Source organism: Pyrgilauda ruficollis, unplaced genomic scaffold (assembly GCF_017590135.1).
Source record: "Pyrgilauda ruficollis isolate IOZ18807 unplaced genomic scaffold, ASM1759013v1 scaffold43, whole genome shotgun sequence".
NCBI classification, from domain to species: Eukaryota; Metazoa; Chordata; class Aves; order Passeriformes; family Passeridae; genus Pyrgilauda; species Pyrgilauda ruficollis.
In genome coordinates this window covers 8114121-8141465 of record NW_024525823.1, presented here as the reverse complement: position 1 = coordinate 8141465, position 27345 = coordinate 8114121, and the positions used below count along the sequence as shown (strand labels likewise).

General features: G+C 40.5%; 2 protein-coding genes across 4 annotated transcripts in view; one reads left to right on the top strand and one right to left on the bottom strand.

Annotated features, from left to right (window-relative positions):
- Positions 1-2460, top strand: part of METTL24 (methyltransferase like 24) — a 46848-nt gene extending 44388 nt beyond the window's left edge. For both annotated transcript variants that reach the window (XM_041478081.1, XM_041478080.1), the window contains one exon: positions 940-2460. In XM_041478081.1, the coding sequence (XP_041334015.1) occupies positions 940-1254 (315 nt within the window). In that variant the 3' untranslated portion in view covers positions 1255-2460. The remainder of the gene's footprint in view (positions 1-939) is intronic.
- A 7438-nt stretch (positions 2461-9898) lies between these two features.
- CDC40 (cell division cycle 40) overlaps positions 9899-27345 on the bottom strand; it is a 37064-nt gene continuing 19617 nt past the window's right edge. For both annotated transcript variants that reach the window (XM_041478173.1, XM_041478174.1), the window contains 11 exons: positions 25661-25800; positions 24961-25057; positions 23174-23313; positions 21475-21549; positions 20847-20892; positions 19410-19511; positions 18065-18180; positions 17848-17981; positions 13199-13275; positions 11627-11771; positions 9899-10882 (listed from right to left, as the gene is read on the bottom strand). In XM_041478173.1, the coding sequence (XP_041334107.1) occupies positions 10705-10882; positions 11627-11771; positions 13199-13275; positions 17848-17981; positions 18065-18180; positions 19410-19511; positions 20847-20892; positions 21475-21549; positions 23174-23313; positions 24961-25057; positions 25661-25800 (1250 nt within the window). In that variant the 3' untranslated portion in view covers positions 9899-10704. The remainder of the gene's footprint in view (positions 10883-11626; positions 11772-13198; positions 13276-17847; positions 17982-18064; positions 18181-19409; positions 19512-20846; positions 20893-21474; positions 21550-23173; positions 23314-24960; positions 25058-25660; positions 25801-27345) is intronic.

Below are 27345 nucleotides of genomic sequence, written 5' to 3'. Positions count from 1 at the left end.
GGTGGAACTGGCACAGGCAAACCCTACTCTCACAGTGTAGGACTTTCCCCTGCTGGGCTCTGGAAAACAAGCTGAGCTCTGCAGCAGTGACCACTGCTGCACTGTGGTCGTTGTTCTCTACCAGGTGTGAAATGGTGATGAAATGCTCTTTTTATGTTAAAGCATCAGCTCACCTCCCCCAGCTAATCTCCAAACAAAGTCAACCCGCAGTTGTGTCGGGCTATGAAAAGATGGATTCCTGAATATCTTACTACAAAATTAAATAATGGTCTAAAACCAGAAAGCGGCACTTTTGTGTTAGATCTGTTATTCCTTTCAAACATCTTCACATCTTCTTTTCTGCTATGCCTTTTCCTTTGGAGGAGCTGCCCTTAAAATCCTGAAGACTCTTTGCATAGTTGTCCTTTGTTTTGGTCCTCCTCTCTGACCATCTGTAGTGATGCCTGCAAAAGCTTCAGCCAGCAGCTTGGCCAAGGGCACCTGGTCACCTGAGCTGCTCACAGCATTTGTTTTTTACTTTGGTCTTCTCTTGCACTTGTGTGATGCACATAACATTTGGCTCACAAGCACCCTACTCAGCTATGGTGCAGGTAATCCCTGTTAGTGCGTTTGGGTCTGTTGTTTGGTTCTGTTTCTTTTTTTCAAAGTTGTGATGCCACCCAAGAATTGTGAAGGAACCAGTAACACACTTTAGTTGTAGGAGGCATATGGAATATGCAGCTTTTCAACCCTGAGTTGGAGGCAGGAGGAGAAGGGCTGTGAACAGTCAAGTGTGAAACCCTGTGTACTGCCTGTGTTAGTCCTCTGGGACTTTTTGATTTATTTTTTTAATACAAAATGAATATCTATGTGTATTGAAGAATGGCTAACCCAGGCCTCAGATGTAACTATAACTGCAAAGTTTCTCCTTTTCACATAGTAATGGTGCTTTTGTTGCAGATCGATGTCCTCAAGGCAGACGTGGAGAGCGCCGAGTGGAAAATTTTGGAAAACCTGATCCTGGAAGATGTTGTTGAGCAGATAGGACAGCTGGTCTTTGAGGTGCACATCCACTGGCCTGGGTTTGAGGTCAGTGGCAACGACAGCACCGTGGTGCGGTACTGGTACAGTCTGCTCCGAGAACTGGAGCTGAAGGACTTCAGGCTTTTCCATACCTACAAAGACTTATCAAAACCACAGATGTTTCTGAAAAAGGAAGCCTTCAACGCCAGTAGCTGTTACACATTGAGCTGGGTAAATACAAGATGGAAATAGCAGAAAGGAATTTATGATGTGTGATTGCGAGCCATCTGGCCCCGTAGTGTTATTGAAGAGGATTTTGGTGTCACTGGCTAAAGTTGCTAAATATGCACGCAGTGACTGCTAACAAAATGAACTGGCTTTTACATTTATATGTTGTCAAGAGAACTGGCACTAGGAGAAGATACATGGTGCAGATTTGTATAGCAATATATTAGCCAGTGGGTACATTGTCCCAGAGGACAGAGGTTTCTATAAAGCCTGTAAAGCTCTATCTGGGGGAGCTACGAGCATGGCTTTTCCAGGCTGCCCCATGCCTGAGCATGCCAGCCAGGAGGGCGTCCCTCTGGGGCTGCCCTGGGAAGCTCTGCTGGCTGAGCTGGACCAGCCCTTGGGCAGGACAGTGCTTGTGATGAGGTGTCTTTTTAAGAAAGCGTCGTGTGTTACTTCTCTGTAAAGTGATCATCTTTGATTTGCACCTTTTTTACTTTGGCCTTGTTTCCTATGGAACAAACTTTAGGCAAGAACAGTATGTTCTTGAGCCCACTGGTAAATTTCGGCTGAATTTGGCAGAGACAGAAATCACCACCAAATAAAGTCCCTACCTATTTCTTTGAGCAGCTTCTGAGTGCCCTGAGCTAGGTTTTTCAAGGTAGTCTGGCTGCAGAAAGTGACTTCAACGCTTCTGACACGGGCGATGGTGGGACAGAGACACACAGCTGCTGGATAAGCTGCTGCCTTCCTCATCCACAAGAGCCACAGAAGACAGGGCTTCCCTAGTTCATCTGCTCAAAGAACAGCTTGATTGAAATTACTCATGCAATGGCTGCAGCAAGTGGTTTTTGATCTAGTGAGATAGATGTAAGAGACAAAAATGCAACCTGGGCTTTTTTGTTTGTTTTGGGGTTTAGTTGAATATTTCCTGGTGCCTTTTCCAGTGCTGTGCCTCACCACCTTGCCTCTCCCTGGCATAAGGAGGCCAGACCCTGCATCTGTACTGATGCTGGTAGAGGTGGCAGCCCAAGCTGGTGCCCTGGACTGCAGCTGTGCTGGGGCTCTGCTGGAATGTGGATTGTCTGAAGTGCCTGTGAGAGCCTTTGACATTCCCCAAAGAGCTAAGGAATGGGGGAGCTAAAAAATATATAGGAGGTTGGATTTTTTCTTATCTTTAGATAAATTTTGACATTCAACTTTTCATTAAAATACAAGATGTCACTTTCATGTCTTTGCTATGTGGACTTCTTAACTGCCTTTGGTTTCCACCTTCTCCAAGTCTACAGCTTCCTCAAGGGAGGTGGTGGAGGGGGAGATGCTGATCTCCTCTCTCCAGTGACAGGACATGGAAAAATAAAATGAAACTGTGTCAGGGGAAGTTCAGATGGGTTATGAGGAAAAGGTTCTTTACCCAGAAGGTGGTCAGTCACTGGAACAGGCTTCCCAGGGAAGTGGTCATGGCACCAAGCCTGTCAGAGTTCAGGCAATCTCTGCATGACTGACTCTCTCACTAACCTGGTTTAGTTTTAGATCCAGTGAGAAGCAACAGGTTGGTTTTGATGATCCTTACTGGGCCCCTTCCAACCTGAGGTGTTCTATGATTCTATAAAAGTAGCTCCTGTTTCTGCTCCTGCACATCCCACCCGGACCAGGGCTTTGGAGACACCCAGGGCAGGGCACTGTGGGTGCCCACCATGTCCTCAGCTCTGCATCAAAACCAAGATGACCTGATACAGATGTGTAGAATTCCCCATGTCCAAGATGTTTGGCACAGTACTTTCCTCAGGGCTGAGCTACCTATTGCCATCCCTGAACCAGGTAATCCAATATATCCACAACCTCTGAAAAATGAATAAGAAATGCCTTCTTTGTGACAGCCAGCCTTGCTACAACCCTCATACATTAAGTACTGAAGTTGTTTAACGATGCAGAGCCATGAGGAGATTCATCAAAATGCAAGAGGCTGCCAGGGCTTCCTAAACTAATATCTGGTGTGTTGCAATGGCCACGCTCACTGCACCGCAGAATGGCTCAGCTCCCATTTTTCAAATAACGGGGTGGCAGAAGTCCAGCTGCAAGTCCTGATTTATTAACAAAGTATAAAAATATGGGTTCTAGCACTGTGCAGGTTTTTCCTCCTAGCTAGACTTAGAGTAAGTAGCCTAGCAGCTTGTTATCATTTGTTTAAGAAACCAATAGATAGAGGTTAAAAAATAAATTACATGACCTCTCTCAGATGTTAAAATTCAAAATGGAAGCACATCTTCCATCATTTATTTCCCTGAAGTAATATGGTGATATGCAAATTACAAAAGTGGAGTAGAGGTCCATCCTAGTTCTTTGGTTAGTAAGGGAGTTTAATAAACCCTCAGGTAATCTCTTGCTTGGGATTGCCAGGTAGTGTCAGAACCACTTCAGGCTACAGCAAATACATCTTTGGCAAAAAAGATTCCAATAACTATGGTAATTTTAAAGAAAATCTTATCTCTAATACAGGGTAGATAAAAGCCATTTATCATTCTGGAGGTAGTTATGTGATATTACAGGAGAAAATGGACAGTGCTTATTTAATGCACTCTCTGCTTTTCTACTTCACATCTTTTAGAGCAGAGTTACAGCCTTCCTTTCTGAGGTCTTGCTTTATGCCCTTACCCCTTCTCTTTTATTGATCTCTTTTACCTAAAGGACAGACCTTTAAATGAATTCGGTTCCTGTCTACTAATGCCTGAGCTGCTGGATACGTGCCCAGGGGAACAAGCCAGTGCTGGCTGACTGTTGCAGTGGACAGGCTGGTGCTGGGGGATGGTGTGTGGGGTCTGTGTCTACCCACTGCCACACCCAGGCACAATTGCCCCTGACCTGCTCAGAGATCATCATCATCATGCAGTAACCACATGCTAGTGTTGCACTCCACAACTCTTCCCAGATCACACCTGCACAGAAATCATCACAGCTTCCCCCTTCTTCAAGGGCTAGGTCCAGAGAGCACCATTAAAACCAGTGTGGACAGGGCATTCTGCCCTTGTAGCCATGGCCTGGAGGCTGGGAACTGCATGGCCATGGAGGAAGTCAGACTCAGCCCCAGATCTGCTCAGCATCACCATTAGAGATATTGCCCAGCTCTGCTGTCCGCCCATTCTCCTGACCTGCTGTCCCCAGGAGCACTGGGCATCTTCCCACCCTCCCTGCAGGCACGAGCATCAGCTCACGAGAGCAGCCAGTCCACTGCTTCCAGCCCAGGAGCCTCCTTCCTGCCCGATCCTCAGGCCACTCATGGTGGCCACAGCCAGTGCTAACAGACATGATGACAGGTCTTTTTCCTGACGTGGAGCCATTGTTGCATCAGCTGGACAACTCCACCAGGAGATGTTTTAGGTTGGTCTAAAGTGGATCCTTGCAGAGATGACCCAGGGGTAGAGGCAATTCTACCTGCACAAATCCTTTTGTGGGGGTGAGGGCATTTCTCTTTCAGACAGGCTCACAGTGATTTATAAACCACACACATTTGTGAATCAGAACTTACAGGTGCTGTCCATAACCCGGTGAAAATGAAGAGAAGCAATAGATGTGAAATCCCTCAAACTATCCCAGCTGATACTGCAACATGAGCTTTCCATGATGAGCGCATGGCAGCACAGAGGGCTGTTAGAACACTAATACACTCCTCCAGGAAAACTGGGTCCTTTCTGAATGTCACATTGGCTTCCTTGGAGGTTCCAAAATTTGCCTAAAGAAAGGTCTGACCTCCTGCTGCACTCCAAAACCTGTCATTTCTTGCAGGTACTTCTGGCTGCAGGCTTTGATCCCATTGTGACTTGTGAAAGGTTGTTCTTTGAGCGCCTCTCAACTGTGAAAGAACAAAGAAAGCATAAAGGGAACATATGTCTGCCCTTCCTTGGCAGATGCCAAGAAGACATATCACCCAGTAGCACACCTGAAGAAATGGTACTCATTCTCTCTGGTGAATAATTCAACAGCTGAGACCATCTGGTTCATTACAAAACTTTGATTTCATGAGCTTCATTAGCCGCTCCCTTGTCCTTGACAGGATACTCAGGGTTATTCAGTAGGAAATCACTCTTGATTTTTTCCTGCTTGTTAACACAATGTGACATTTAATTGCAGTCAGTAGAGACCTGGTTTAGTGGCAGTGGAAGTTCAGAGCTGACCTACATTCAGAGACATATTTATACCTGCCCTCGTCCACTGGCTTTCAGGGGCAGCATCTGCAGAGCAAGCTTGGCCCTTGAAGGGAACCACCTGCAGTAATGAATGGACCTCTGCCCTTAAAGAGAAGTCCCTGTTCACAGTGCAGTTTGACCTCATGGAAGGAGCTTTACCTGCTTCAGAAGGAGACCTTCGCAGAGACAGCCCATGTTACATCCCTTATCCCAAAAGGCAGCGCCTTGCACAGGAAGAGCAGGAGCCTGCTGTGCACTGCCTGGAAGGCATGATTCAAACGTGAACACCAGTGCCATGTCCCTGCTCTTTTTGGTGGATTACCAACATAGAAGGAAAGTGCAGTGGTATACACAGTACAAAACTTCTGCAAATAATGAAAGTGCTTCAGTGTCTTAGCTGGTATTTCCCCCCCTCTATATTTGAAATTCCATTTCTGAATCAATCAAAACCAATGTGAATCCCACCCCTGCATCCACCTGCAGATATCTACAGTGGAGCCACCACCCAGGGTGCCACTGCCCTTGCAGGGAGGAGGGGACAGCTGCCTGACTGGTGTCAGACCCCTGAGGCAGCAGCAGCTGTGCCCTAAGAGGACCTGTGTCTCTCCAGTGGTTTCTCTCCAGCAATACCAGCCAGGAGCAGCCAAGACACAGGGACTTTGGTAATCCCAAAGCATCAGCATGAGGGCAGAGAAAGGAGCTTGCAGCAGGGAAGCTCTTCTGACAAAACTCAGCAAGGTTTTGGAAACTCCAGGGAATGGGCCTTCCTTCTTTTTCCTGTAGATGTCTGGCCTGACAAATGATTTCAGAGTCTGAGTTCCCTTTTTATCTCCAAGGAATACTGGAAGGGATTATTGTTTGAGAGAGAACATGAGGAAAAGCTGAAAGAGCAGGACTGTATGGGGATGCCAAAGCAAAATATGAACAACAGCCCTGAGCAAAGGCCTGGGGAAATCAGCCTAGAGCAAGCTAAGGTGGGATGTGAAATTGTTACAACTCTTCTAGGACAGGGCATTTTTCTTTCTTTTTTTTTTTTTTTTTTTCCCTCTTAATATCGTTTTGCAAGAGTTTAAACTCCACCAAAAAAGAAAGATTACACAATTCCAAGAGTTTAGCTGGGGAATAGGAGTGAGACACCAACTGTGGGGCAATCATGCTGGGAGAGTGGGGAAGATTTGCAGCTCCTAGAACTACGTCTGGGCAACTGTCAGTGGTCTTGAAGCTCCATAAAGTTCCTATTACTCAAATGACTCCCCAGAGGATTTGTGTTGCTGTCTTCCTTTCCCAAACCAGAGAAGCAGGCTCAGTTAGCCTTGACATCTTCTAGATTACCCAAAAAACACCAAGGCCTAATGAGAACCTCTTACTCTATTGACCAACACAGCAATGTTTCATTTGAGCAGTCCCCCAGTGGTGTGAAGCACGGCAAGGCAGAAAGGCTCGGTGCATTTAACACATTTTAAATATTCTGTCACATAAGATAACAAACAGGTCTGAGGACAAACTTCCAGTGTGCCTGGTGAATTTACAGGTCCATGGTCCGCTGAAAGTTATTGCAGCTTGTTTCTGAAAGCTTTAAATTCTGCAAGCAGCTTCTGTAAACATAACTCTGCCACAAGTAGTTTCCTCTGAGTGCTGCAAGACAGCCGTGGTGTCTGTTTTGCTTATCAGCAAGCCTAACAGCAAAGACATATTTTCCTGCAAAATATGAGGCTTAAAATGTTGAGTGTATGCTAGTTAAGTCCACCTACAGTAACAAGTCCTTTAAGTAGTCTCCAGAAGAACAACCTTCCTGGCAACTGATTTTTTCTGGTGTATAGGTTATACTGTTTATAAAGCCCTCCAAGCAAAACTCCCCTCCCTCCTCCGCTCTCCGCGTGTTCCCCCCCGTGCTGGCTGCTTGTCATATGGAGTCTTCCTAGCAAATGGGAGCAGGATTTTGTAATAACCAGCTGGTAGAAAGAAGTACATCGTGTTACTGGGCTGCCGGAGCTGCAAGGCTCCCTGTTTAAATCAGCTGTTAAAGACCACAGAGTTAAACAGCGTACAGAACATCTGCCTGCTGCTAAAAATCGGATTTTTACAAGACAATCTTGGACTTTCTGGATGCACAGTAATTTTGATGTTTGTTCTTTGTAATGAGGGCAAAGACTGAGCAGCCCCATCTTACTGGGGACAATTATAAACTCTGAGCAAGACAGATGCCAAGACCATCTGCTTCAAGACAGCCAGCCTCCTTACCAGCAAGATGCACGAGGATATGTGGGCTATTTCCCCCCTCCTGAATATGAAAAGAAGTCCAAGAAAAAGCTGGCAAAAGGTGAAAGGAACTATCAATTTTCCCAGACAGAACTCCAAGAATGATGGAGATAGTTGACTGACCTGCAAAACTTCTGCTATAAAAGCAATCAGTATTAATAAAAGCAGCAACATATTGGCATGTCATTTCTGAAATCTGCAGGTGCACGATCAAGGGGAACAAAATAACGATGCTGTGATGGCAGCCCTGCAGTCCAGCTTTGCTGTGTTCCTCCCTGGCAGTGCCACACACTCTCTTCCAGCCCTCCCAAGATGTCCATTCAGCTGGAATCACTGAGCTGCACTCTCCACTAATGTCCAAGGAAAATTAACCAGGGATCTCGAAATGCACTCTTCCCTTTTCTCCCAACGCTGACTTTTCCCTGGATCTGTCTGCTCATGGGCCATGCTCAGCATAGAGGTCTCAGCCTAGACTTGCTCTGACCCTGTGACAGACCAATTTCTGGTCAAACATGAAATTGGGAAGGACATGATTTGAGTTGATTAGGCCAGGTGGCTGCTGGAAAACAAGTCTGGACTCGCACCTCACTCACACACACATCTGTCCTTGTGCACAGCAAACTAGCTGGCAACGGGAGCTTTGCAGTTTGCAACAAGAGGGAATTATCCTCATGAAAATTTCCCCTGCAGGCTTCAATAAAGATGTGAGAAATTCCACAAAAGATTAATGCAGTGACCAACTGTGAGGGACAAAGGATTTTATCTGAAAGTTTCTAGGGTAATTTTGATTCTGGTCTTGCTGCAAACATTTAATCCCAATTCATCAACTCCAGCAGAATTGGTTGAAACATTTCTTATTTTTTTCCCTACAGAGACAACACCCAGTATTATGAATAGAAGAGTTTATACACTTATTTTCACATTTTGCATGTACTATTTTACAAGTATATATCTAAATATATATCTATATATTATCTATATATATCTAAATATATTTTACAAGTAAAGTTCAGCATGGTAGATGACACATGGAAAAACACAGTACCAACAACAGAGCCAAGCATCTTGTGTATTATGATTTAAATGGTTTTAAGCATTTGGGAAAGGTGTTTCTGATGTGAAAGCCAGTATGTGTTCCTCTGGGAAGATCTTCTATCAGCTTTATTCCTCTTCTCCTCCTTATTTCTCTGTACATACAAACTGTTAACAGTCAGGGCACACCGCCACATATGCATTTGGGAAATGTAATTGAAGGAGAAAATCCGTTCCAAATTTCTCCAGCCTACTTTCTCTTGAAGCAGCACCTGGCACACAACACACACCAGAGCTCAACTCCCAGCTCAGGAATCAAACCTCCCCTCTGAAAAGCACATCAGAAATTCATCTTCTGCAAGACAGCAGCAGCCCTTTCCCACCCACATCCTGAAGAGCAGGAACAGCCTCTCCCAACAAAGGATCAGTCCACAGGACATGCTGGACCAGCTCTTTCCTCTCTCTCCAGGCTCTACCATTTTTTATGTCAGTACTTGTATGAGAACAAGGCTGGGCAATACCCAGTTACCACCAGGATGGTGCTTGTGAAAGTGTGGAGTTTTTCAGGCACACAAGGCTGCTGGGATGGGAAAGTAACCAGGAATGTGTAAACTCAGTGCAGTTACACAACAGCACGGACTGACAGTGGAATGACTCTCGAGATCAGCATTACAGAGTTGGCCTAAAAATGCTTAAGCTTCCTGTTCACTCACAAGGCCTAACTTGTATAAGTCACTCTTTGAAAGACCAGAATTTCTTGCATCAGTCAAACAACCTAAAACCACAAAACAACCAACCATCTCCTTCTGCCTTGACCATTTGGGATTCTGTCTCAGCTTCTATCCTGCTGTCAATTAAGGCAATTACTCCTTTGCTAGCCTTTCTAGTGGTTGAGCAATAATTGGATTTACAGTAAACAATATAGTATAATTCAAAACTGTAATTGAAGACTGATCAATGGGATAAAATTCAGCACATGCATTTATTTTTATGTGCCCAAAAAAGAGAGCAGACAGGGAGTAAAAAGGTTTTTTTTTTTTCTCCTGCTGCCAACTTGCCTTAGTTTTGAATGAACACTGCAAGTGAATGAGTTTATCTGAACACTGATACAACTACACATTAAAATACCAAATGGCAAGAAATATTTTATATGGACAGCTCAAGACAGAAAAACTGAATAAAGATAAGCAGAGTTTTTATAAAAAGATTTATTAAAAATAAGTTCTTTAAAGAGAAAAAGTGTGACATGTATATACATTGAATTGTCAAAACCTTCATGGGGCTTATAATACAAACTATTCCAAACAGAAAAAGAGACATTCACTTTTTTTTTTTTACTATGTCATGCTTATTGGAACAGAATAGCATATGGGGAGACAAAAAAACAACACAGCACACAACCATACGAGGAAAACCCTGAAAATGAAGACTACTTGCAAAAGTGAAACTGAGTAGCCTCATGATTCTACAGACAGAAACTAAGACTATGAATGGCATCTTCAGTTGATAGAGTTCATCTGAGAACTGCTAGCTTCCAATTAATTCTTCATTTCTAGTGTGAATTAGCGAATCCCAGCAAGTGGATTTGTGCTTATCTTTTCCAGCTCTATTGCAGTAGGTACCAAAGATTTCTTCTTAGGAAGAAAGTTCCACAATTGCTGGTTCTCTCTTTAAACTCTCTGACAGCCAGAACCACAAAAATAGTTTTTCTTAAAATTATTTTTATTTTACAAGAGTGTTTTGCACAAGCAGAGGCAAGACAAACTGGCACATGATTCTGCATGCTTCAGATGACCTCAGCTTAGCTTCTCATTCCCAGATGCCATATTTAGAACTATATCCTTTCACTTGAGTCTTCTGAATTTCCTGGTGTTTAGTGCATATATACAGAGAGCTGAGAACTGCAGTATTACAAATGTCTACCCCTCCTCACAGCAGAATGCACCCTAATCTCAGATGTATGCAGGGCTTGCATCTTTTGGTCTCTGTAGCACCCTCTTTAGTCCCATAGTTTAATCAGACCATCCCAGCCGCACGTGATGACTTTGGATGTTTCGTGTGGATGCCACACTGCACCAATACAGACTTTGTCATGTGCTTTTAACCTGCTGTAGAGTTTTGTTGTCTTCCAGTCCCAGATGTTTAGTTTCCCATCTGCATCTCCAGATATCACATAGCTGTATTAACAGGAATAAAATGAAAGTTGTATCGTGTGCGGACTGCTTGCATGCTATTACAAGCAGCAAGTGAGCAACAGAAAAGAGCTTCCTCCAGGGAGCTTTCCATCTGACACAGCCTGCAAACATTGCTACCAAGGAATTAGCTTTCAGGCTGTGCTCTAAGAGTGCACAAGTCCTGCAGAAGGTGATTCATCAACTGCGAGGTAAATGTGCTAAGCAGTGTGATTGTACCCTGCATGGCGTGCTGGAACCCAAGAGAAAGTGCCACAAGTTTCTCTAAAATTATGGACACTTTCCTCCAGGTTTGCTGAGGTTATTCCCTGGTTTTTATAGTAACTTGTATCTTATGTACATACAGTACTAAATGTATGGGCATGTTACTAAGCCAACAGGAAGAAAGAGATGGTTCTCTAAACAGTAAATGAGGATACCCACACCAGACCTACGAACTGGGGAAACTGGGTGAGTTCAAATGCCAGCTTCTCTAGACAAGTGCACATTGTGGGAACAGACCCTGCACTGCACACCCCGTGCAAAAAGATGGGAGCTGGATGTGGAAGCCTCTCTTGGTCCTATCAGATACCAAGAGTAAATTTTCTGTTCTGCTGCTTGACAAGGGAGCTCTGCCCAATGCTGAGCTAACAGGACTGTGCATTCATGAATGTTGCAGGAGATTCAAAAGGAAATTTAGTGTCGGTACTCACAAGTTTTAAGATGATGTTCATTCCCACAAAAACTTACCTCATATCAGGTGAAAAATCCACTTGACAAGCATAGCCAGCTACCATGTGACCTTTGAAAATTTTCTTTTTGTTTAATCTGAATCTGTTCTGAGCTCCAAAAATCAAGATTTGGTTATCCATTGACTGGCAAGCCAACCATTTCCCTATAAATGCAATAAACAAAGGTGGTGTCAGTGTGTATCTGAAGAAACAGACCTAACTGGGATGTTTTTAGAGATTTTGACACTTTTTCTTGCACTGTCTGAATCCAGATTTTCATTATGTAGCAGGGATTTAGGTAATAGTTGATATTGTTTCTACCTGCCAAGAGTTGAAACCTTATGTTTGGCAGGCTTTGGGATGCCTATACCTACAAAATGCACTCAGGACTCTACTAAAGCTCTGCCTGCTCCAGCTAGGTGCTGCATCAACCCCACTGACTTCCTGTTAAGTTTTTAAGATACTGTGTAATCTTGCTGGTGCTCATAATCACATAGCTCAGTGAGGGGAAAAAATTCCATCTAGCTGCACTCTACTTGATCACCTGTTTTGTGGGTACTCTAAGAAAGTCATCACCTCTTTTCTTTATGGGAAAATAAGTCTAAGGTAGACTGAGGAGTTTGCAACTATGTAGTATTCTCTGCCTTAATGGAATGCAATTAATAAAGATATTTTAGTGAAAGAAAAATTGAGGCTTTTCTAATCATAACTTCATCTCATTTTGCATCTTGGCAGTGCATTAACTCCTGCCTGAGAATCCAGTGATGATGATGTGCTACAGAACACCAGAACAGACTTCTGTCCCAAACTCTGCATATTGTCACTGCCTTTAAAGTGTTTTATGCAGTGACAACATAACATTGGCAGTGCAACAAGTTGATCAGCCTCTACTCAGCCTAATGGGATTGTTAACAGCAAGTCTGGCAACACTGTAATAATGGTGACACTAAAGCTATTTAAATTTGGCCAAAACAGATAACAGGAATTTTGCCTTGTTAGAAGGATTTTCACTGATTACTTGAGGCACTAAACAACTATTCTTCTTCAGCATGATTCTAATTGAAGAACATAAACACCAGTGAAACACTAACATACAGAAACACTGAGACAATTTGGGATTTCTCTTATGCAAGAATTATTTGGACTACATTCATAACAGAAGGGAACAGGATCACATACAACAGGAGTTTCTACTTAACTGTGGCACCACAAGGATTGCTGAACTTGCTTAACACTCTGCCACCATTTGTCAGTTCCCTCCATTGTTTCTCTTAATATTAAATACAGCAAATAAATACAGCAAAGAGCACACGGTAGCTCTATGGAGAGTCCTTTTGCCTTGTCTGGATGAAGGCCTAATTTTAAACTGACACAGTTACCCTGATATAAACCCTCATTTTGACATACTTGTTCTTTAGAATTTTAAATCAAAACTCGATCCAATCCAGTCTTGGAGTAAGTGCACAGAGTGACTGGGGAAGGTTAGTCTGGGGTGAAAGGAGGATGCAACACAGCAACATCACAGAGACAATAATCAGTAAAAGATGCCTATGTAAATTAGGTCTAAGAAGGCAGTAAAGTGTTAACCTACCATTTGGAGACAAAGTCACGGCTGGCATGGAATGCATACTTGGCTCAGCTATATACTTGAAGTCTACAGGAATGTCCCTGCAAAAGGAAGAAGTATGTGTTTTATGAAGACATGGAGATGTTCCAAAGAGCTGCTTCAAGTCAGCTGATTTATGTGGCAACTGAACCATGGAGAATGTATGGTGGCATCCAAAGGAAGAATATGCAAAAACTCAAAAATATTATGAATGTCCACCCTACAGCTCCAGATGCAGAGCCATCTAAAGCTTAACCTCAGAGTATGAATTTACCCCAATCAAATGAGCCAGAGTCTAAATTAGAGTCATAATTCTAATTGTTAAGAGCAAAATGGTAACACAAAGTTCCTTTATTGCTTCCAGTACAACTGCAGCTCTTACAAAGTTCCTATTTAGATAGCAAGAACATCCGGACATATGCATGGATCTTACTGGAACATCTTACTGACTTGAGTTTTGTTTTAACTCAAATATTTCTGCCTTTTAAAAATTCTTCTTTTTAAAACATTTTTTACAAGGAAAAGAAAAAAGGATTCTCTCTCTCTCTCATCTCAATCTCTTTGACATGCCCTATTCCTCCTGACCTCCCCAACTGGGATGCCAACCAATTCCAAATATTCACAGCTGAACTGAACTCCTCAGCTCAATTGCACAAAGACTGTGCCAGTGCATGTTCTTAACATACACTGTCCTGTACAAAGGCCTAGGGTAGAAACAAGGACAGTCTAATCCTTACTCTGCAGAACTGCCCTTTGGTTTTGACTACATAAATTGAATTACTAACGGTTTGTGCATATTCACAGTGTTCCTCATACCCTGCACTGGAAGACTGCAAAAAAGGGAAGGCACGTACATGGCTTTCTCATTAAGCAAAAGAAACCTCCAGCATAAAATAGATTTGATTAATGTATTCTGCAGAAAACACACGCAAAATGTTCTGTAGCAACATTAATTAATACAAAAGGGATGTTTATGACTTCATTGCCTAATTCACAGAGCAGAAGGGCTGCTGGGACACTCTGGGAGCAGAGAGCGTGGGTGGCTGCCTCGTCCCAGCTGCCCAAGCCTTGTTGGATGGCAATACGGTCAGCATTAGCAAGGTAATTATCATCCTGCTTTATTGTGGAGGAAGTTATTTCCCATCATCTTGAGTTAAGCAACACACACAGGGGCAGCAGGGTGAGAAGCTGCTTTGTTGTCAGGAAGCAACACAAATGCTCCTGTGAGTTAAAATCATTTACTCCTCAGAAAAAGAAGGGCAACCCACTTAATACACTGGATAAAAGCATGCACTTTAGGCCAGGGACAACAGCTTCCAAACAGACACATCTAAGATGGCTGCTGGGCAGCAAATCTGTGAAGATTTCACCATCATTCCACCATTCCACATCATCTCTGAGGCAGATCAACACAACAGCACAGGAAGCTCAGCCCCTGTGCACACCCTACCCAAACCATTTCCAGCTCCATTTGCAACAGGACACAAGGTTATTCCTGCAGCAAGGCCAGGCCCTGATCCACTCCCACCACCCAACATTCCTGCAGACCAACAACCTTCTGGAGTCCTCAATGCCAGGTAAAACCAATCCCACTGGAAGCCCCATTAAAGTCTCATTACAGAAGATGCATCTGCAATACTGAATTGTTCTGCAGTCAGAAATTTAAATGCAGCATCGGTTGTTTTGCTTCTCCTTTTACAAATGAAGGCTCACCTACTAGAATTTATTCACAATAGCTCTGCTTTATGTTGATACCTACCAGGCACACTTAAAACAGCAGCAGGATATGCTGCATTAAATTATTAGGCAGAATAAAGAGATGCGTTTGTGTTTCACATTTGCTTCCAGTCAAATTGCTAAATAAGTAATGTCAGCCTGCTCCCTTAAAAAAATTGCCAACACAGGTGCTATCATGGCTGCCCAACCTCAAAACTCATGTGATGTATTTGGGTTTTTTTTGTGACAAATACTTAAATATTTTAAAGTCCTTTCCCTACCTGACAGCATTTCAAAGGCTGAAAAGTTTTAAATATCAGAAATTATATCTGCTAGCCAAGACTTAGAAGTGTTATACTCTGGGGTTTTGATACAATTTCTTCCCCAGGCAAGTGACAGAAAAATACCTTTAACAAAAGAAGGAAAAGAACCAAGCCAAGCCAAACCCTCAGTACAACCCAAACCAGTTTTGGGACCTACATATCATGCAGATGTCTCTCAGGAGACTACATTATCTCTACCAGGAGCCACGGGTGAAAAGACCCACTGAGGGGCACAGATTTACAGAGATGACAAGCCTCCAAAGCCTGTCAGCATAATAACTAAATTGCTACTGCACAGTTCTTGCTTTACTGGCTGACTTGGAGGTAAAAAGAAGTAACAGCCTCCAAAGTTAAATGCTCACATCATTTCAGTGCTTACCTAAGCAGGATCAGATGCATACAAAGCAAAGACAAAATAATATTTTGCATTTCTAGAAGAGAGTACAAAGTATATGATACCCATGCCAACTTTAACATCCCAATCACATGAAATGCAAAAGCAGGAAAATTTTCAAGTACTCTCACTAATATTCCTAAATAAACTATGTCATCTACAAGAGTCTGTACTATACTTGATGTCTGAACTTTCAGCAACTAACCAACTGCAATTCTATGTACAGCCCCATGAAATCTTTGCATGGGATGAATTTTTGGGAAAGGAGATTTAAGTTTTCAGATGTTCCTCACTGTGAAGTCAGACATGCCATCCCATTACCCATCTCTGGCCAAGTCAAAGTATTTACAAAACACACTAGAATTCCTCTAGACAACTGAAATGAAGCAATTAGAACAACTTCTAATTACTAGCTTTTAAGCCATACTTAGGTCATAATTACTTCTACTTTGTTTCTGTAGGATACTGAAGAAACATTGTGCTGAAGAACATATCAAAGAAAAGTGCCAAAAGGTGCAGCAACCAAATCACTGCTAAGGAGCAAATAATTTTTCTTACCAATTTAGGAAAAAAGGATTTGAGAAATAATTTGCCATGGAATTTTTTGAGCTCCAAAATTTTCCATAATGAATGTATTAACTTAGTTTTAAGGCATTTTAAAAATCTGGATCTTGAAATAATAGAAATATGCCTACAGACCAATTAGCATATATCATGGTAGGTTGTGGGGAAAGGTTTTCAAGTCATGCCCAGGAAGATGGCATTACATTTGCTCTTTATAAAACCAAAGTGTTTCTAACAACTGCATTACAGAATACTGCATGGAGTAGAGTTTCCTATCATTTCAACAAGGGAGCTCTTTCTTCAGTGTACAAAACACTATTACACATTTTTTTTCTCAGAAGAAAAAAATCTTCTGCTACTGGAACAATCAGGTTGTGATGTTCCCATGCCAGAACCTTTTTGCCTTTCCTGCTTTTCTCCACAGACTGACTAAATCCACCCACTTCACTATTTATTTCAGCCATCACACAAAGCTCATAAAACAAGGGCAATCCAATCTCAAGGAAATAACAGATTTGCGCAAGCGAGATCATCCTCCCACTCAACAAAGACAAGACATTCCTTAGCAGACATGGTATTGTAAAGGTTTTTCTTTAAGGAGCTCAGTAAATCCATGGGTCTGCTTATGAAGCACTGAACAGAGGCTTTCTTGGAGCAGCATATGGTGACAACATTTTATGTCTAGCCTAAGCCTGGCTTCCCAGACTTTGGTCATTCCCACTGCTACTGGCAATGACTGCAGACGATCACAGACAAGCTGAGGATTTAGCTGGCTGCTTGGGTAACATTCCAATACCACAGATTGGAGTCTCTTGTCTAGGATACAGAAAAAAAAAAAAAGAAAAGCAAGCAGCTAGGAAGAAACTGATTAGTCACAGAACTGTTGAACTAGATTCCATATTATGCAACAGCTTTGCATGTGTGAACAGCAAAAGGAAATGAATACCTCAAGATATGGGACTGATTATTTCAAAAATAAATTCTCAAATCCTAAAGAAATCTTAGAAGTTCTAAGTTCAAGATCTTAGTACCTAGAACTTTGCGAAAAACATTTCACATAGGAGTGACCTGTTTTCTCTGCAGGTTAAATATTAAAAACTGGAAGCCATTTCAAATACTTTGTATTTTTTCTTGGACAGACTTTCCCTTTTCTGTCATCTATTGTATTCATACTGTGTGCACCAATTATTGCTAAAAAGCCAGACTAACAGAAAACCAGAATAAAGCTACACTAAACTAATTATTTCAAACATGAGTCAAGTATCATATAACACTATGGACATCCAAGTTCAAAGCATTCAAAACCAACAAACACCAATTGTAACAGAGCAGACATTACTTTAAGAGTTAATTTAAGACTAATACACCCTTGGGGAAAGGAGAGAGAGCAGAGACCACTAACAGAGGGCACTAACAGCTGCAGGCTGATAGGGCTGCCGTATGTTTTCTTTGGGGAAGAGGAAAGCAATGAACTGTCTCAAGCATTAAGTCAGAACAGGGTTTTAAAGCTTTTCTTGAGCTAGCTAGAATGCAGTACACTCCAGTGGCCGATATGCTATGTGTACTTCTAAAAATTAACTCTCTTCTCAGTTTGCTCATAATGTACCTTGAGGTAAAATTCAAAATTTTAAACTTACCATTCCCAGACTCTTAAACTCTTGTCATCAGATGTACTCACAAACCTTCTATTTTCATCCACAAACACAATGGTGTTGACAGCTCCCAAATGCCTATCGTATTCCTGCACAATCTCACCACTTCGAATATCCCACTACAATTAAAAAAGTCAGAATAAGAACCTGGTTTTTACTAAATACCAGTACTTTTAGAGAAATAAATATTGAGTAGACATACCTGTACAATTTTCTTATCTGACATCCCTGCAACAAAGAGATTTTGTTTATCTTCGTCAGGATTGAACTTGACACAATAAGGAACCTTCCTGTTGGTGAATCTTGAAATACATTGCCCTGCAACAGAAAACCCATTTATAGTGTATCAGGTTGGAAGTCCTATGGGCTGATTGGTTGTTTGCATATACTGAAAAAAAAGCATTTTACTAAGAGCAGACAACACTTCTTTTAATGTTCTTGAGAAAATTAGAGGGCACAATTTGCCCTGCTCTTTGATTAGGCCGTCTTTCACATTTGCATGCATGCAGGTGCATAAACATGCACACACACACACACACTGTTCTGTAAGTTTGCTACAGCTTCCCAAACAACACAACTGCTCAGTACCCTGTATGCCACCAAGACATAACAAGAACATAAGGACAGGTTCAGGATATCACAAGCTGACTACTGTCTGCCAAACATATCTCCTTAGGATCAGAGTCTTCTCAACAAGAGATACAAATTTGGGCAAGAATTCAAGACTAACCTCAGAAAAGGTTAACAGTAATCCAACTGCAAAATAAAGCTCTGACCTCCCCTCTTAGCTTCAGCCACAATAACTCCTTTTCTGTAACTTACAGGAGATGTGTTAATCCAAAAGCTCTGTCTAAATAAATGAGTTCAGACTCAAGTACTGGAGAATCAGACTTATACCTTTCTGGCTATCACCTGTGTAAGATCAGTGACACTGCTAACCCAGAAAGCTAACAATTTTTTCAAACATGGGAACTTTCTGTCTTAGGAAGAGACCCAGGTTTAAAAGAATATTGACAAAATCTATCCTGTATTTTTTTAAACTTAACAAACTATCTGTAGCAGAATGTTACAGAGCATCTCCCAGGCATTAGAGCATCAGAGCTATCATTCCAACTCTCTACACCAGCAGGTCACCATCTTTTCTTATTTGGAGTGCTCTTAAGGTTAAGCAAAAGACCAAGTGAGATAATTTTTCAAAATTAAGCATATTTAGGTGTAAAGAGTAGTTTTATGCCTGTAAATATAAACATGCAATTAAATGATTTGACAAGATGTCTTTTTGCTGAAAATTGCTCTAGCATTACAAATAACTATGAAACTTCTCAAATAAAAAGCTATATGAAATACAGGTAGTGTCAGTTGCACCACTGCAGATAACAACAAAACAAATGTGAAAAAAGACTAATTATCCTGCAATGAAAGCCTAACCAGTGAACTACAAGACAATATGAAGGACAACTGGAAACAACCTGAATGCTGAGGTATCTTTGTAATCATTATTAATTAAAAACAGTGCCAAATAACAGCACCTACAAACACAAGCCTACCTGTTTCGGTGTCCCAGAGTTTTAGATAGCGGTCATATGCAGCACTAAGGAACTGAGTGCCTGCATTGTTAAAACAGATGTCTCGAACAGCTTTACTGTGCCCTACAAAATAGAAAAAATGCAATGGTAAGCTTTCATCCATTCATACTTAGAATTAATTTTAAAAAAATCCCAACCCATATTACTCAAGTTAAATGCTCTAACAATGCAAAGAGAAGAAGAAAATCACTTATTGAAGTTCTTCATGAGAACTAGTACAGAATAATTCAAGTGAGAAAGAAAAACTAACTCCTAAAGAATAGTGAGAATAAAACCCCGTAACACTCTCACACCTCTAAAACACTGGAGAGAGAAAAAAAAACACTGCACAGAATCAACTTGATAAACAAGTATAAACTTGTATAAATTGATACACAAGCAGAACTTCAAAGGAAATTTAAAATACTCTAATAAATTGCAACATCTAATGAAAAAGAGGAGAGACAAACACTGCATGAGACTCATTTAATGGAGAAACATTTAAAATTACAAAGCAGGTACAAATTAGATCAGAAAATTAAGAATACTTTCATCTGATGTTAATCTTGCTACCCCTCAGCCTCAATACTTTTATGTGACCACCACATCAGACTTGCAGTTCTTTTTAGTTCAAATATTGACAAAGTAATTGAAATATAGCAAAATGGTAGGCAAATCTGGTTGATAATAAGAATCTTTTGAGAAAAACAGTCACACTGTTCAAAAAGAGCAGTCTATTGAGAGAGAACCTTTTTTGAGCCATCATCTTTGCCACACTGCTGTCATCAGAAATAATAGGCGAAAAAAGACTTCTTTCTTGTTACTCAACATATATTCACTCAGTGTTCTAGAAATGCTCCTATTTCAATAGGAGAATCATTTACTTTTGTTCTGCATTCAAGGTTGCTAAGAAGTTTGTATTTCTCTCAGCTATCTGCTTTAAAAAGCACCTGTTACATGAACAAAGACCGCACCTGAACCTTAAAAAAGATTTCCCATGCTTTTGCACTAAAAACTCAGCACAGATGGAATGACCTATTTAAGGAGGATAAGACCATGAGACACCCTCACCAGTTAAATACAGAGGGTTGCTGTTTTCAACATGAAGGTGAGGCAATTTCATGTCAAAATTTTGCCTTTGAAAAGAAGTCTTACATAAAGTATTGACGACTATAGAACACTAATGTTTTGTTTTAAGGGTTGCAAGGTGTAACACATCAACATTAAATTGCTTGGAATAATGACAAAGTTCTTAACAAAACATGGATCTTTTTCAGTTCTTACTGCCAAGATCATTCCAAACAACCACTGACTTGGATGCACACAAGTCCTCTCCATGACAAATTAGTAAGCTAACCTAAACCATATTCTTCCAGGAAGTTGTTCTAGACATAAATGAGTTTAAAAAAAGACTATTACCAATAAATGTTCGTAGACATCTTCGATCACCATATACTTCCCATAGCTAGGAAAAAAAGAATGGAGGGGAAATATGTCAATTGTTAAACAATAATGATGCTGAAATTAAGTGCAAACATATGTCAAACATCTTTTAAGAAATTAATTTCAAACATATATCATGTACTGATTAATCACAATCTATCCAGAAATTCACTAGAATGCTGTCACCTTCATGTCAGCAAAATCCCCTTAGAATAACTAAACTCCCATACCATATTCCAACTTTAATAACTTAAGGTTTTGCTACTAAAAAAAAAAAAATCGCCCAAAACAACAGCTTTCTGTTGCTATATGCTGGACTGAAGTGAGATTAGTTCACACCACAAATGCTTCACTAAAAGATTTCAGCAGAGACCTATTGTTGGTTGTAAAACTAGGCTTCACAGAAAATGAATTAATATAACAACAAAGGCAGTAACGTGAGAAACTTGTGACCTTCTAAATACTATTAAAAAACAACTAACACTGTTCTAACACAGACAAAAGGTATTTGATAGAAGTACCAAATGCTTACAGATCCTAAAATGCACTGTTTGTATTCCAGGATGGAATAAAACATATTCATGAAAACAGAAAAATAACTCACCTTAATTTTGCAATCCATAGAGCAAGACAACATTATATGCCCAGACAGAGGAAACAATCTGACTGCACTGACACCCTATAAATAAGGACATAAGTTAACAGTAAGTGGATAATCTAGAAGTTTCTTCAGTTCATTTGCCCTCTTTTCCAAGCAAAAAGCTAAAGCTTATCTTCATAAAATACACAGATACTGTACCTTGAAAAGAAATAACCTGCCCACATTCCATTTTACAAACAGTGATGTATTTTGAACAAATGCTATTGGAAAAAAGTTGCTTCACTTTAATAGCTGTATATATAACCTCCTTCAACATCCACACCATTACTGTGGCAAACACAGCAAATAAATACAAACCGGGGGTTAAAGGAACTGTCTCTGCATAGCAAGCCTTTTCAGATGGGACAGGTACAGAATTTTTCAGAAAAAAAAAGAAAAAAGTTTTGGTCAGCTCAATTTCTTACATATAGTACCAATGCCTTCTACCCACTGAGCCCAGATTTCCTGGGCACAGCATCTTCACTGCTGTCTGTATTTCAGGTATTCCTTTCTGGGAAGTCCAAAGAACCCCCAAGTACTTGTGGTTTTAATGTCTCTCCTTTCCATTTCATGTTGATTACTCTATTCATATGCCACCCAGTTCCTCCCTCCCACCTCTGGTTGGAGCTGGTACTTTATCCTCCCTATTATTGTCTACTTATATCCCCCAGCTTTTCTAAATTTGTCAGCCCATTTTTCTTTTGCCTCTCTCATCGATATCATTATTCATCTTGTTTGAAGGAAAAAGCCATTTTTATTATTTTATTTATAACAACAGACATCAGTCTGTTGTAACAGGATAATAGGCAGAAGAGGGACTAGAGCTTTGGGGAGGAGATGTCATTCTGGAAAGCCCTGATAGTTGCAGCTATAAGCTTGTTGATGCACCAATCATTTAAGAAGAGCTCAGAGATGTGACTCAACTGAAAAAAAGATAAAAGCTAAAAACATTCCTTGTGTCCTCCTTTCTTCCATCTTCCAAATATTATTAAGGTGATGTCCATTGCAGTGCAGCATATTCCCCCTCAAGCAATACTTCAAATTAGTGGCAAAAGAAGCAGCAAATTGAGCTGTACAACCCTGAGCAGTGAAACACTTTTTTAACACCAGAAGTGTGTATATTGTTTTGGTATCTGACACAAGAAGGAACTATGGATGTTAAGCAGCATCAAAGAAAACCCTTACCAAGACACACCTCTCAAAGGTATTAGCTATATTTGGGAAACCTGTAATGCTGATGCACCATAATCACAAAACCTATGTAACTTGACCCAAGTTTGATACAAAATAGCCCTTAAGTACTCTTCTACAAAAAAACCAAAACCCTCAAACCCCAAACTTTCTTAGGATTCTCTAGAATCAGCCTTATTCACATTGGAGTTTAGGAAATAACTTCAAATCCCCCCGAAGTCACTGAATAATATTTTCTCTTGAAGGTAGGTCAGGAAGTCACTGTGTTAACACAAAAGTATATGCAGCTAGACAACTGCAATGGAGCAGGCAAACACCTTGTGTGAGCATGTAACTCAATTAATTACATGCAGAGTATGGTAAAGAGAAAAATACTCTTTCCTTCTACTGATTCTTCAGTTTTATAGAAATTACTAGCTGCAGACAGAGAATTAAATAGGTTGTTATGCTGTATGCTCCCAAACATTCCTACCTTTGTATGCCCAGACCACACATGGATTTGTTTCTTTGGAAGATAGCACTTCTCAGGTGGTACTGTAGAACGGAGATTAACCCCAACATCTTGAGGGACATGAAGATAAGATCTCCCCTGGTAGTCATACATTTCTTTAACTGAAAAGGTAAACACAGAATTCTGAGAATCCATATTTTAAGAGGTTATAATCTTTGAAAGGCTCAACAACTCACACAGTTATGGTTTTCTCAACACAGCTGCTCTGCTGTAGAGTGAGTAGTGAGAGAGGGGGTGGAAGAAAAAACAGCTTCTTCATACAGATGTGGAATCTTATTTGACATCAGTTAAACTCAAATTACGACATTTCGGCGAAGTCTGCTTGGAACCTTACAATCCAAACATTAAGACAATCTTTCTCTTATTCTCACTCATCATCAAACAGCAAGAGAGTTCCCCTGACCAAAAAGACTTAGCTTACACTAACGCTACATAGATTAAACCGTGCAACTCTAACCCCGACCTTTGCTTGCAACTCACATTGTGGCCAGCTCTGTGCTGTGCCAGTCATGTCAACAGAATTACAAATCAAGGAAAAAAGATTCATGTGGCCAGCATGAACCAATACTGGTCAGCAGCAGCCAACAACTGCTCTTTAACTAGATTTAAGAAGTGATTGGACAGTCAGAAACACAGGGATGCATTGTGCAGGAAAATGGATTATTTCAGAGTAGACGTATGTTGGGTAGCCATGACAATAAACTGTTCACTGATTAAATTAATTTCTCAGTTTCTGGAATGTTGTTATGGCAGTTTTGGTTGTACTCTTGTACAGACATGCACATGCATACACACATCTTCAAAATGGGGTATTTCTGGAATGTTTGCAAGAAGATCACAGTTTATATGGCAAGCTCTTTCACTGTGAAATTTCAGGTAGAGAGCACGAAAACTTGGATACAAAATAATTAGTCCATAGGAGGCTCAGTGGCTAAAATTTCATGTTTGTTATGCTCACTATTATAAATACCGTCATGATTTACTGCACATAAACAGAACAATGTCCTAATGCCAGCAGTGCTTTTCTCACAGCCACCACTTCTTCCTCAACGCACATTAGAAAGGATGCTCACAGCTCGTGTGTATGAGCCTGGCTGTGGAAACTGGCACACAAAGAGAGACCCTGTCTACCAAACTATGCTCACCAAGCAGTGCTACACAGGGCTGTTTTGTATGCAGAGAGCTGAAGTAAACAGCTTAAAAAAATTACTGAATTCTACTTAATTACCAAACCATTTTCTTTGAAGGTACCACATACTACAGGCTTCTGTAGGGTAATTAATTGATACACAATTATTCATAGTATGACAGCAAGAACATTTACATTAAAAACTGAGGAAGTGTAAAGTCCAAGTGATTTTCTAAATTGCTCATAAACCATAACTCAGAGCACTACCTGCTGATGAAAATATTGACACATAAAACTACAATAATTCTGAAGCTGAAACTAAGCCAAGTTCTGCTCTGTGAAACAGAAAAGAGATACATGCATCTAGTAACACTGAAAATAAATAAATAAAAGCAGTACACTGAAAAATGATATTTCCACACTGCCCTTCACAGCACGAAGTGGAATTAGTCCAAATTTATCTCTTTCCCTGTCCTTTATGCTTTTGCCTGTGAGTGCTGTTATGTCCAATACAGAAACATCAACGTGCTGAGGCTGTCTGCCATCCTTACTAATTAACACAGCAGGCAAGAAAACACAGTGAGCTAGAAAATGAGAACAGCCAGGAAGATGCCATTACCATGTAATATAGTCTTCTCCTCTCCAGGTTTATCATCTTCTAGTTTTCCTCTCTTCTGCCTCTTAGCTGTTATTTCATCCAACTCCTTCTGCTCTTCCTGGAAAAAATAAAACATGATCTCTTAAAAAGTCAGCATTCGGAATTGCATAACAAAATCCAGAACTGTATTATTGTTTACTCACTATTACGAAGACATTAATTGCTAAACAAGATTAGAAATATTTCTAAGCACCAACAAAGAGAATACCCCATCAAAACCACAAAGGCTTGGAAAGCTATGTACACTGAAAAGAACAAATATGTTTTTATTCATAGACTAAAGCTAAGCACTGACTGGGCAAGAAGGTTATCTGTTGGTTGGGTGGTTCAAGGTGCATGCATTTGTGTGTGTGTGATATTGGGGGTTTTCATTTGCCTTTTTTTTTTTGAAAAAGTTTTACTATTTCCACCCCCCCCCTTCCCCCAGGCTGTTTCTTTTAATCAGACTATGCACACAGATTGATTAATTTTATTTCCAAAAAGTGTTCCAAATAATTTAATGAAGAATATCTGGAACATCTTATTTGGATATATCACCCAAAATGTTTCTAATTACCCCAAAGCATAGCATGGATCTGCTTGGACAAGCACTAGAGCACTAGAAACCACTACCATGTACTGACAATTTGCATCCATTTTAAATGGATAAAGCAGGACTTACTTCTGATGGTTTGGCTACTTCTTTTTCATCAACATACTTTGCCCATGGTCCCAGAAAACCATCAATATTAGACGCATCATTCTCCTTGAATTTCTTCCTTTTTTCAATTTTCCTCTGTCCTGTTTCAAACACTGTTAAACCTGAAGAAGGAAACAATACACTAACTGCTAACACGGAATACATCAGAGGTTATACCACAGTCAGCTTAAAAGAAAAGCCACCACCACAGCTCCTTTCAATATAAAGGACAACATGGAAAAAGTATTTGAGCAAAATTGGCCAAAGCATTGCTCACTTCTCCAGCTATGAACACTGCTAACCATGTGCAGTAACAGAGTAACCACTTCAACTGTGCATCCTTGCTTGTTAGAATATTTAGCCATGCATGTACCATAAATTTTTAACAGTCAGTCTGCAGAATGTATGAATACATCAATTTTCATGCTGTAAATAGTGTAGTTTTTGAAAGTAAAGTCTTCTTGGCTTTTGATCCCTCTGAACCCTCTCAGTTTGAAAAAAACAGCCCCAAAATGAAAATAAGACAAGTGTCCCAAAACCCCAACCCCAACTGTGTATTTTAATTTAGAAAAAATTAATAGAATTATAGAATGGTTTGGGTTGAAAGTGACCTTTAATGGTCAACTGCTCCAACCACTTTGCAATGATCAGCAACATCTTCAACTAGATCGGGTTGCTCAGAGCCCTGTTCTACCTGAACTTGAATGTTTCAAGGGATGGGGCACCTGGCAACTTGTTCTAGTATTTCACTAACCACATTGTAAAAAATTTCTTCCTTATAACTTAGTCTGAATCTGTCCTCTTTTAGCTTATAATCATTACCCTTGTCCTATTGCTACAGGCCCTCTTAAAAAGTCTGTTACTATTGACAGAGTCAGCTCCCTCCAAACACTATCATCTTTCATGGAATACTAGCTTTTCACAAATATTGCACCTTCAGAATTTCATGTGTCAAAACCACTATACAATATGGATATGGGAGGGAAAACACCCTGTAGGTAATTATTTTAACATATTTTAAGTTTTTCAAGCTTGTATATACAATTACGTTCAATTTTCAAAAAATGTTTTTGTGCATCAGCAGTAATATTCATCTAGTGCAAAAGCGACAAAAGAAGCTTTACGCAAACAAGGGGAAAATAGGCAATGTGAAAAGTTAAGTAGTGATCAGAAGGAATCATATTAATCAAGGCTTTTCTTAAAATGAAGTATGAAATTCCATTATGAAAAGGGTTTTTTCTAAATGGTTTAATCTTAGTTATTTCCTTCTTTGGAAGGAAAGAATGAAATAAGCTTGGATATATTCTGAGGAAGAGGACACAGAAATAAAGATCCTTTGTATACCCATGTGAATAGGATATTTGAAAAAGACATGCAAGGAAAAGCATAACCATGACATTTACACAGGTACAGTTTTCCAATGCGAACGAATCCCTTTGAGTGTTAAATATCTTGTATCCAAGTATTAATTACAAACCCCATGCCTCTGGTGTCAATCCTCCCAGTGGCACGCCATGCTCTTACCATTTGGCAATCTTCCAGTGGTTTTTCTTTTCCAAATAACCCAAAGAGCTTAACTTTGCTAAGCAGAGATAACATGCAGCTCCCAACAGGAGTGCCAGAGGTTGCACACACAGCGATCAGTTTGCTCCTGAGGAGCAGTTATG